Source organism: Dermacentor albipictus, chromosome 2 (genome assembly GCF_038994185.2).
Source record: "Dermacentor albipictus isolate Rhodes 1998 colony chromosome 2, USDA_Dalb.pri_finalv2, whole genome shotgun sequence".
Classification (NCBI taxonomy): domain Eukaryota; kingdom Metazoa; phylum Arthropoda; class Arachnida; order Ixodida; family Ixodidae; genus Dermacentor; species Dermacentor albipictus.
In genome coordinates, this window is record NC_091822.1 from 171,982,095 (window position 1) to 171,994,539 (window position 12,445).

Sequence of the window (12,445 nt, forward strand, 5' to 3'; positions counted from 1 at the left end):
TTAAGGTCTGCCAGTCGGCCACAGCGCCAGCGAGCGCTGAGCCTCCTCTTAGGCTCACAGTGCACGTGCGACGCCTGTTGCACGTGCGGCAGCGAGTGAAGTCGGCCTCTTATTTCTCACGCGCACCGTGTGCCTGTTGCACGTGCTACGGCGGTTCTTCCCGGCAGGCCGGCATGATCTCGAGTGACGTTAGGCTTAGCAAGGCGCGGAGTTGTCGGTGAAGATGAAGCTGGAAATCATGACCAAGAACTCACTGACGTTTAAAGTATGTGGTATCCGCTGGTTCCTTGTAGCTTGCTGATTCTGTCGGTGCAATATGAAAGGGATGAGCGGCCTTTCTGTAGAAATGAGTGCAAGACGCAACAGCCCATGTGAGGCACTTCAGTACTCCACGGCCTCCTAGCGGCTATCTTATCTCCATAATAAGAGCGCAGAAAAAGAATAAAGGTAAACTTAAATAAAGGGCGCACAAATTAACTGCGGTGTGAAGAGAGATAATGCAGCGAACAAATCGTGCTAAAAGGCAATGCAAGTGTAGAACAAAAAGCGATTGCCGTGTCTTGACTGTTTTCTTACAACGGCAAAAGTAGTATAAAAAGAAACATGAGCAGACTGGCGACAGAAAAGCTAAGTGGGCGATTCTTTCAAATTAAAAATGGCTGTGGCTTAGCTAAGGTTAAGCCCAGGATGCGAAGCATACTAGCCTTTATTTTAGTTGTTGAACCACTGTTTAGCCTGGTGAACTGCTGTTGCTTGGTTATATTTGGTTCGGCTAGACGAAGAAACAACTCATGCGTTACTCTGCTTCGCCTTCAAGAGTGGAACGCGACAGCGTTCCCGTCGACCCGCCAAGGGGTGTAAGACAATGGGCTACAGCGCAGCGACTACGCGCCCCGCATTGGACGCGGTGAGCGTCGAGCAACGCAGCGTTCGGCGCGGCAACGAAATGTGCGCCTGAGCAAGCGACGCACGCCTGAGCCTTAGCAACAGCTCGTTTCTAAGGCAACACCGCATTCACTAGAGGCGTTTTTGTACCGCTTTGAAGCATCGTACTCGCGGCTCAGTGGTAGCGTCTCCATCTCACACTCCAGAGACCCTGGTTCGATTCCCACCCAGCCCACCTTGCAAGAGTTGAGCCAAAGCCACCTAGAAAATCAGTCTCTGTAGCACGCCGCAACCTTCGCGTCTCATTTCAACGAGCAGCTCTGTCTCGAGGAGGCGTCTCACCTCGTGAGTGTCTAGCAGAGGCAAGCGCAGCTGCTTATATACCACCGCGACGCCGCGAGCGATGGCGCGAGTTGGAGCCCCGTTTCTCCTCTGTCGTGACGTCACGGTGTCACGTGGTATTGAAGGCGACACCGCCGCGCCTGAGGAGCTGGGTTGAGCTCTCGTAATATGCTTCGCATAAAATTCTGAATCAGAGCTCGTTTGTTAAGCGACTTATTTGTAGAGATCAGCGCTAACGTACGGGGTACGCGAAGAAAATACACAGGCATTAGCATGCAGTTCTAAGTAACTAAGCAAATGTAGGTTATCTAGTTGGAAGTCAGCGTTAGTTAGGTTGCATTGTTGGAAGTCAGCATTCAGCTTGTATAAATGCTGTTCGCTCATCTCATACTTCAACGCTATTGATTCCGCGTAAACATGGCTCATTCCTAAGTGCAAGGCTACATTCAACGCCAGGAGACGGTCACTTGTTCTGCGAATGAAAAGTTGGAAAATAGCGTTGCCAGTATCCAGCCTGCATATTTGTTTACGCAGTCCCTCGCCAAGGGATTGGGGATGGAAGCTTGCCAAGACCTGTCACAACCAGGACGGGTCCAATATGTCAAACTCAGCGGAGCTTTCATGCCCGTCGGTTTGTTTCGACTGAATTTGCAAAAAACGTTAACCATCGTGAAACGTGTCGACGGCAACAGTAATGTTATTACTTGAGATTAGCGCGACGCTTAGCTACAACATGAAAACGCATGTCCCGTTCCACTATGCAATTAAAGAAAAAGCAAAGTGCACAACCGTACGCCGGAGAATAGAAAGAAATTATTATAGGAAATGCGGAGAGGTCGGCCTGAGTTATTGCGTCCTAGCCGGCTAAGCTGTACATGGGGACTAAGAAAATGAGGCTCAAAATAAATTATGAGAGATTATGATGAGGGTAGGAACAATGGATGTGTACATGCAATAACCCCGCAGCACAGTGGTTTGCCTAAAGTATTGTGTCCAGTCCAGTGTTTTGCAGATAGTCCGTAACAGGACATTGGGAAAAGATAAAAAAAAACATGTGCAGCTTGCATTAGTGGTGAAAGGCTGAAGTAAGCAGCGTAGCTTGTGATAACCTAGCTTTTACGTGGCTTGCCTAAGTTGTTTGTAGGTATTGCAAGGTTATGCTAGGTTTTGTTAAGTTGTTGGCAGGCTTGGCTAAGTCGTTTGTAGGATTTGCGAGGTTATGGTAGGCTTGGCTAAGTTGTTGTCTCGGCGGTCTTGACGCTGGAAGTTTTCGAGCAGTCGCAAACCAGGATCGCTTTCTCGGCGACGTCGAGCGTTCAGGCGTTGACTCGGCGTCGCTTCTTCTCAGCCGCAGCTTCGGCGCGGTGTTCCCGATCAGCTCGGTTGCGACGCATCGCTTCTCGCTTGGCAGTACGGCGCTCTTTTTGGTAAGCCGCTTCCTCTTTGGGTGTACGGACTTGCTTTGGTCTGGCAGCAGACCGAAGAAGTATGGCAGCAGCACGTATACATGCACGGAGTAGAGGAGGCGAGAGGTGAGTCACCACGCGGCTGTTCCGAGCTTTTACTCGCCTGTGACGTCACGACTCCGCCCAACGCTTGTGGGGTGCGAGGAGGCTATACGTGGCTCGGTGCTCTCGCAGGTGGTTGCTAGGGAACGCGAGGCGGCGCACAGCTGGGCTGAGTTTTCTGGTAACGCTCCACGGCGGAACGAAAAGTCTAAACAGCTCCACTTTTAAAGGTAAAGCCAGTTCCACGCAGTGAAAGCTGGTGGTCGTTTTCTCAAGTTTGAACCGGCGTTAAACGCGATTTTCATGGAAGTATTTTGTCTCATTGTTGGCGTTATGCTAGATTCGAGCTTCGGTTCCGGAGTGCGCGTACTCTTCAATTGCGTGAGGTTGGGATCTATCACACGCAGTCTTTCACACACCATGCAGCAGTGGCCGCACTCACGGTCGAGGTATTCTCTCTTGAACCGTCCATCGGCACCCTCCATGGGAGGAATCTCTCTGCGTCGACGTCTCTGCTCGGCCTTCTATACTCTCGAAGTTGGGGGTTAGCTTACTTCTGCTGGCGCCTGGCTTGAGTTGGCTTCTCTTGAAAGCGGGAGGTTGGCTTCCCTCCGCTGGCGCTTTGCTTGAGCTTCTCGCTCGCGAAGCTTGGGATTAGCGCGACGTTGGTGCTGCCGCTCGCGCCGAGTGGAACCCGTGGAGCGAAAGGGCGCCCGCCGGCGATACACCTTCTGCTATATGCCTCTCCTCTCCCGTACCCTGGCGCGCGCTATAGCCCCCTGCGTGACACCGGACAACGGACGGCGAAGGCTCAACTTAGAACGTCGCCGCTGTTAAACTGCCGATTGCGATTAACGGCATTGCCGTTCGTTGGGCTTATTGATGAACTGACTCGGAAAGCAGATTTAGCGCCAGCGAACAAGGACAGAAGGAAGACGACACCACAATTCGCCAACTTCAACAACTTTATGTTCAGGAAACAACCGCCTATTTAACCCATGCACAGTGGCGCCACATCATCCAAATTTTAACCATCCAAAAAAGCCGTCTCCTTATCTAACAAGTCGACCGAAGGGGCGCTAACACACGTATAACTATTCCGACAGATAGCCTGAGCATCAATAATCTCTCATACATCTTTGCTCGCATATATCTGTGCTTCGCAAGAACACAGCAGGGGCCATACACCGACGCACAGCCGCATTCCTGCCAATGATTTTACAGATGACCGTATTGCTTATTTCTCACGTTTAGACTATGTTCTCTTAACTGGTCATCAAGACACCTGCCTGTCTGTCCGATGTATTTTTTCCCACAGGACAGTGGAAGCTCGCAAACAACAGCTTCTACGCAACCCACTGGTGCTTTAATACGATGATTCGTAGAACATCCTACAGCTGGCTTACAGTACGGGTCCATTAACCGACATATCTTCGCGAGTTTTTCTGGTGCTGGAAATACCACTTTTGTGTCCACATGGCTACATTTCCTTAAGACTATGTGCCGTTCCATGCAGGTAGGGCACTATCGCTACCTTCCCTCTGCGTTCCGTCCGTTGTTTTGCCACGTCCCGAGTTGTAGTGTCTGACCAGCATCTTTTTAGCAGCCCCTCTACGACCGAAACCTGCACTGACTGATACATAAGACTCGTATAGATCAGCAAGATTTCTTTCATGCACAAATTGGCAATGCTCCTCTCGACAAGCTTCGAGTGGGCGTACCGATACGGCAACAGGGGCTGATTAGCCCTGGGTTTATACTCCCAACACGTGTGCCGTACCATGAACTCGAGTTGAATATCTACGAAGCACAGCACGTTATCAGTCGGCTCTTCAAGCGTGAGAGTAAGTGGGCTAAGGCATCCAGAGAAAACTTCGTAAAGCTTGTCTACTGCAGAACGTACGTCTGGTTCGAAAAGGACTAGATAGTCATCAACGTACCTGACAACTTTAACAACCCTGTGCTCCGGCAGGGTACGTGACAGGTTTTGTTATGGTGGGATAGAAAAATGCCACTTATATAGTATAGGCGCCAAACATGAGCCGACGCAGACAACCTTCTTTTGAATGAGTATTTCGTCATTCCATGCTGCATACGTTGAGTGGAGGTAGCAACTAAGCATATTTAAAAGCAATGAATGGATAAACCGGCTGAAATTTTAAATGCAACCTCGCCATACTCGTCGATGCACTCTTCTACGCATGCTATCAGTTTATTTTGAGGCAAGGAGTAGTACAAATACTTTATGTCAAAGGAGCAAGCTGATCAGCTTTTGTCAGAATTTTCTTTCAAGAAATCCACGGTTTATTCAGAGATTTTAACCAAATATGGGTCGTCAATATTAAGCATTCCGAGTTTTGCCTGCAAAAAAAGAGCAAACTTTTTTTGCCATGACCCGGTTCTAAAACTATTACCCTTAATGGGCAATCGGGTTTGTGCGTCTTCGCACTAAACATTATTCGAAGGCAACTCGACTTCCCGCTGCCAATTTCACGAACCAATTGACTAAGGTCTGCCTTCTTGCAAAGGCACTTGATTTCTAGCTTGACCTTTCCAAGAGATACGTTATGACACTGGTCGAACACTGAGGCAATCGGAGAGCAGGCTTTCTTATTAAAATTACCTTCCTTGAGGACTACAAAGCCACCTTTCTTGTCCGCTGGCATAACACACAGTCGGTTCTGCCTCAAGAACGAAGTTGCGTGGGTAACCGGTATACATGAGACAAGCGGCTTGTTGCGCGAGACCCCATCGGAAAGCCGGTGGGTGTTCAGTTGCATGAAACGTTTACTTTCTGTTCGTCGTTTAGAATCATAAGACAAAGAGACGAAAGCATGACCTGGATAATGTAATTATTCTATTCCTATGCTATTCCTTTGGACTCTTTGTCATTCGCCCGAGCTCCATTCTCTCTCTTCCCCTTCTCCCTTCCTCCAGTGTAGGGTAGTCGACCAGACTATTTACTGGTTAACATCCCTGCCTTCCTGTATTCCGCTCTCTCTCTCTCTCTCTCTCTGGCCCGAGCTGCGCACTGCCCACGTTATTACCGGGATCGGCCAGCCTTTATGGTGTGTGATAAGAAAGTAATAGAATCGAGCGAAAGAGCTCCTTACATTATTTATTTCTTGTACTTCAAAGGTCCCTTAGGCAGATTTTCGCGTGAGAGGTCGGCTGTATGCGTGCATTACTTATTTAATGACGCGTGAAAGGTACTTTGCGCTTGACTAAAGGACGGCGCTAGCAAGAAGGTGAGGCCATTCCTTTGATGTCTGTGTGAAGAATGAGGAAGCATGCGAAACAGTATGGGCTTGAAATGGGTATACAGTCCTGCCATGGTTGGCGCGATTTGGGTGGCGATAGGCTGCCACAATGCTATCAGTCCGAAGGGATATATGGAAGAATTTGTGGAAGTCAAAATGCCGACCCATGTTTTCGAAGTCGAGTAAACCAAAATTCGAAATTGTGTACAAAATGGCATAGTGGGGGCAACTTTCTCTTATCGGAGGTGTTTTCGTTGCAGCGAACTTAAAAGGATAAAGATGACAATGATAAACGATGATCACTTGGATAGATAAGACGATGGTGATGACCAGGATGACGACGTTCTAGGAACAAAAAGAAGAAGACGACTTAGGAACAAAAAGACGAAGAAAGAAACGCTATATTCGAATTCCTTTTCGCGCGCGGGAAATCACGCAGAAACTTGATAAAGGACAGCGCAGCAAGCACGTGAAATCGAGAGTAAACGCCGTTTATTTTCCTCCTTCACGCGCACGCACGTAGTGTTCGGAGAGCAGCCCAGAGATTAATGTTCACAAAGCAGCTGACGCAAGCGTTGTTTCGGGAGGCAGCGAGTCAGGGCGGGCCAACGAGAGAGTTATACGTGCGCTCACTTTTGTACAAGCCACACGAGCGCGGATCGAAATTGCTACGACCGCCCGCACGAAAGCGAAAGGTCAGAGGAAATGAAGAAACGAGGGCAGCGGGGAGATCGGAAGGGAGGTAGGAAAGTCCCTAGCCTTAGGACGCTTCGTTGTTTACCTAAGGCTGATCCAAGCGCGAAGGGACAACAACGACTCTAGAGATAAAACGAGAGCAGCGCAGACGCGGGTTGCGAGAGCGTGACAAATGTTGCGCAGCAACGATTTTGAAATTGCTCGGCGGGGGCTGGCAACAGTGAGGGCAGATCGTCTGAACTCACTGGCGCGAGCTAGCAGCACTGCTTTTGGTATCTGAGGCAAGTATTCCTTTCTTTCTTTTTTCGCATTTAAAACAGCTATACGGGGATCTTCCCTCAATTTCATCACCGGTCTGCGCCCGTGCTTGACGAATGACACCACGCCTTCGGCACCGGCCTAGTGCACCGCCTGTAAGAGAGAATGCAATCACGCGAATGTATTAGATTGTTTAAAATGCTATTCATTGAAGGGTGTAAAGCAAGATCAGTATAGTCAAAGCGTGCCCGTACATTCTAACGTACGTTGACAGGAACCTCTTCCTCGACTCCACAGAGTAAAGTTACTGTGTATGGTTCAAAGGGAGTCATGTACAGGAACTTTACCACCGAGTGGAGCGCAGCGCCACTCCCCGACTGAAAAGGACATTGCGCTTGTTCATTGCATTGTTCCATGTCCTGTCACACCTGACCCCTCAGGTGGACGTCATACGACGAGTGGGTGCAGCCGCAAGAAGGCGCAGCACGAGGAATTAACGCTTTGTTTGCCTGCGCTGAGGAGGCAGACATCCTAGCTTCCCTTAATCATCTACCCCCATCTCAACCCACCGAGTCGTTCCTCTGAAATATGGTGTTTAATCAATCAATCAATCAATCAATCAATCAATCAATCAATCAATCAATCAATCAATCAATCAATCAATCAATCAATCAATCAATCAATCAATCAATCAATCAATCAATCAATCAATCAATCAATTCTATGGTTTCTACGACGAGGAGCATTTTGAACAATACGCATTCACCGCAACAAATTTTACTAGACGCCTAGAGCACCTGGCTAGAAAAATGTACGCCCAACTATCGCAGTCGAGTGTCACTGACGTACGCTGAATTACTGGAGCTGTGGAACTACCTTCCACTTTGTGGTAGCTGTCTTGAGCGGAGACATTCTTAGAATACTTGAGTTCGTGTTGTCCCCAGCTGTCAACGGTGGCCTTCAGTTTGGATGGGGGTGACGACTCGCGTGCTTGGTTGTGCATTTGTAGTACCCGGTTCCCTTCCACTGAAATGGCCTGGTTCGCTGGTTTAATGGCTCCGCGTAGTAACCTGATACCAGGCTCTTCGGCGATTAGTAGCGCGAGGTCGGGGTCATCCATAGCACATCGGTTTTCTTTAAGATTCCACTGCTCTAAATGGGTGAATAATATGGAGAAGGAAGGATACAACAGTATTGTCCCCATTAGTTGTCTCAATAGCTGTAGTTTACGCGATCGCGATATAATTATAAACATATAAAGAAACAGAAACCAGGGCAAACACAGTTGATAGGCGAAGTGAGACAAGGAGATCATGGAGGAATATACACAAGCGACCGGTTTCAAGCGGAGTGCGAGCTATCGCTGTCACATGCTTTGTACATTCGGCTTAAGAAGAAGCTTTCATCTCAGGGGCTCCTATCTAAATACATATATGAATAGAAAACTAATTTTATTCTGCATTCGTTGCGCCGGATTTGATTAGGTTTGTTGAACGTTAAAGAAAACGTTATAACATAGTGACTGTAGCAAGCACACTCTTTATTTGGACCATCAGGTTTATTTTTCGAAAGTTGTTGATAAATTCAAAATTAAAAGAAAACAAACTCCGTTACAATGTTCTCAACTCTACGACTCTTCAATAAATAATTGTAGAACAATTGTGTAAGCTGCAGTTATTCAGACATCTGATGGGGAGAATATTATTGTATTTCACATCGCTTTGAAGTATATACCACACATTTATGAGTAAGACTCTAGAAAAACTATCGCAAGGGAGCTCTGAACCTCTTTTTATCGAAATATATAGAAATGTATTTGGACTACGTAATTTTAGTACGTAATTTTACTGTCGAAATTCGAAAGTGGATTTTCGCTTACTCCAGCCTGTTTATTATACTGCGTCAATAAGTGCACACAGTAACAGTAGAAAGGGGCGCACTTATCCAAACAGCCTTCTTGAGTGACGTCACCTATTGGCCAATAGCAGCAGCGTATGGGAATCTGCTATATTACGAAACTAAGCGTCCAGAAGAGAGTGAAGAAAGGGCCTTCTGTTGAAAAGAGAGGGTTTGAGCGAAAGGTGACTTCGCGCTCCGCTTGCCGGGTCCACGCACCGCGCCCGACTGCACAATTTGGCTGAGACGTTCGCAGCAGCGTATGCTACCCGCGGGCTGTGTTTTCGCAACAAGCGCGCTCGGTGGTTCAGGGCTCCTTTAAGCACGAACGATTTCACGCAAGCTGTAAACTCACACATCGCATCTCTCTGCTTGAGATGCTCTAACAAGAGCAATTCACCGAACTGCGATGTCTGTTTTTGGCGTAGAGTTATGGATTTGTAAACTTCATACATCAGTTTCTTGAAAGTTACCGATTCAGTCAATTTCTGAAAGAAGTATGTGAGCCTAAGTAAGAAATGTGCTTTCGATCTTTGCTAGTCTTAATGGAACTGGCAACCAATTTTCATGGCACCTATTTTTTGTAATGCAATGGAAAGCTTACTTATCAGAGTGTCCAGTCATGAAGTGGCAATGCGTAAAACACCTTGCAACAATTTTTTATCATAATATTTCGATCTGCAGAGAGGATATAGTCGTTCGCTGGAAGCATGCTGAAAACGGTGATAGCTGAGCGCGATAGCGATTATACGCCGGCACTGGTGGGAGGCAGATGACAAGTGCGGCCGTAACTGCGAGAAATTATTATTTTGTTTATAAAGTCCATGTTCCTGCCATTCGTCTTTTCCGAAGTGCTAGAGTATTTCAACGATAATAGCTCCGTGTTTACGTGGTTTCCTATGCAACTGTTTTATTATTTGACCAGTTAAAACGAAACCAATCGGATAAAAAATGAAACAACGCTTTTACACGTGATGCGCAGTTCAGCGTGTTGCTGTAGCCATATGCGTGCGCTTTTGATTTCCGAAGCAGAAAATAAAGCGCGAGTGACTATAAGCAATTTTAAGTGATAATTATGCTGAGCTCAATCACAGCCGACTTACATACAGTAATCTGACAGACTACATCCGAAGTACCAAGATTTCACCACTAGACCTCGGCACTTGCCGGTTTTGGAGACTTTCTTTGCCAATTAAAAATTATAATTTCTACTGCTGGATTTTATCACTTTACATCATGGTCATTTCATTTCCATCAACGCCTCACAACCCATTCTGCCCCTTTTTTATCCATCTTTATCCATCCGTCTTTCTTTCTCACCTATTGCATCGCCTTGCCCCTCCCCCAGTACAGGGTAGCCAACCGGAGATAATCTCTGGTTAACCTCCCTGTCTTCCTTTGCCTTTCTCTCTCTCTCTCTCTCTGGCCCTGTAGAGTTGTTTTCGTGAGTGTATTTCTGCGTTTTACATGTATTTCGATAAGGAATTCGGATTTGGTCCCAAGCTCCAGTTACTTCTTAAGGCGGATTTATACATACAAGTATTGCTTATCGCGTCAGTTTTATATCCTCAGTCGTTTTGATGTTCGCTAACGTCGTCGGCGCCCACCGGCGTCTGTCACTCGAATTTATAAGTATTTCGTATTTCAGTCGAAACGATCAGGCTAGCCAGTGGGGCAAAGTCGACAAGTTGCCGCGACCTGTTTTCTCCGTATCGAGTTCGCGCCAATTCGCCCTGCGTTTGAGCGCGAGCGGCAGAGTTGCAGGATTGCTGCTGCTCAGGCAGCAACAGTAAAGCAGCAGCGTTATTCGCGCGCCATGGTGCATTCCTTCGATGTTGCATGACACTGCCTATCTCTACCCGCAGAAACGAGTTCGTGTACTACACACGGTTGGCCAGGCCTGCCGGGTCTCGTCCTTCACTAGCGTTGTGGGTGTGCTCAACCCACCTTTCTTTAACGACTATCTGGCGACCATGTGGCTGACTATCTATCTGCAAAATAAGGTTCTGTTGATTTCCCCATAAAGTACGAGCCAAGAAGCTCAGACAAGACGTATCTCAATCAGACGCCGCAAACCTTCCGCGAGCAGCTGCTTGCGTCGACCACGAGAACCTCTCGTTGGCCGCCAGAGCGGCTGCTTTCGCCGAAGGCTTCAGCTGTCCCCCGTCACAATAGCAGTGCAAAGGTGCACTTGCTGGCGTCTGCACAACCATTGAGGCCTCAATGACAAATATATATTGTATAGTTGTGGCACGTAAAACCCCAGAACTTAATGAAACATTTCTTGGGCGAGACTGATTCTAGTTCCCGACATGCTTAGAACATATGTGCCAAATAGAAATTACTAATAATAATCGGAATGTTAATACTTATCATGTATTTGGGGACTACTATTCGTAATGATGAACTAGACAGGCCGTGTAATCTGTGGGGCAGATAACCTGTGGGTCATTGGGGCTACAGAATGAGTTTCAAGGCAAGGGAAATGCAGTTGAGGACGGCAGAAAATTAGGTGGTGTGATGAAATTTGGAAATTTGCCGGCGCAAGTTCGAATCAGCTCGCGCAAGCAAGGGGTAATTGGAGATCACTGGCAGAGGCTTTCTTCCTGCAGTGGACATAAGCTGATAACGATAATAACGATATATATATATATATATATATATATATATATATATATATATATATATATATATATATATATATATATATGTATATATATATATATATATATATATATATATATTAGAAGCGGTAAAATACGAATGTGGTGAAAACAAGCTCAACAGAAAAACGATATGGAATAAATCTTTTGAAGTGAGGAATATGGAATTTTCGGATATGAAATATTGAGCAGCATCTTTGAAGAAATGACTAAACATGGAAGAAACGTAATTTGATACGACTTGTTGCTGGGCTATGTCATTTTGCATATTACCTTCAGCATGTGAGCTGTGGCGAAGGAGGCCCATTTCTCTTCGTATCCTTACCATCTCAAGTAGGTCGCCATGGCGCTGCTTTATCACACTTTCTTGCCATGCATTCCTCTTCGCCAGTGACTGCACAGAAGAAAGTGTCAGTCCTGTAGTAAAAAAATATATAAAATAAAACAAGAGACAACGACAGAAGACTACAAAAATATGAACTGAAGACTGGCAGCAGACGGATCGGTTTCATTTCCGCACCACGATCGCAGTGGGCGGTGGGGAATACGAAGCCGCCACTGGACGTCCTTTCAATGGCGACATTCCCTGCAAGCTCCCTGTCCCGGTAGCTTTATCAGGAGAGACGTTTCTCGCACTACATTAGGTAAGCTCGGCTGAGTGGCGCACATTGATCGTATACAAATTTAACCGAGGCTGATAGTCCCATTTGTGTGGTTCTTTTCTCTCCCTCTGTCTGTCTTGAACTTTGGGTTTATATCGCGTTCTTACTTCACGTTTGGTGTTTGCAGCTGCTTTTCTAACGCAGGTCCTCCTCTATGCGAGACCTCCTCTATATTTAGACTTACGTTAATAGAGACCTAGGTGGTCAAGATCAATCTGGAGGCCTACAATATGGCGTTCCTCATGAGCAATTGTGCAGTTCCGGTACGTTAAATC

The 12,445-nt window shown here is 46.8% G+C and overlaps 1 protein-coding gene across 7 annotated transcripts in view; it reads right to left on the reverse strand.

The window, feature by feature from the left end:
- Nucleotides 1-6,511: 6,511 nt before the first annotated feature.
- Nucleotides 6,512-12,445, reverse strand: part of LOC139056301 (uncharacterized) — a 447,952-nt gene continuing 442,018 nt past the window's right edge. For 4 of the 7 annotated variants that reach the window (XR_011512262.1, XM_070534436.1, XM_070534438.1 and 1 more), the window contains 2 exons: nt 11,782-11,902; nt 6,512-7,102 (listed from right to left, as the gene is read on the reverse strand). Coding sequence is in view for 6 of the 7 variants with exons in the window: in XM_070534436.1 (XP_070390537.1) it covers nt 6,933-7,102; nt 11,782-11,902 (291 nt within the window). In the remaining variant the exon portion in view is untranslated. The remainder of the gene's footprint in view (nt 7,103-11,781; nt 11,903-12,445) is intronic. The other 3 variants (XM_070534439.1, XM_070534440.1, XM_070534435.1) reach the window with 1 other exon arrangement.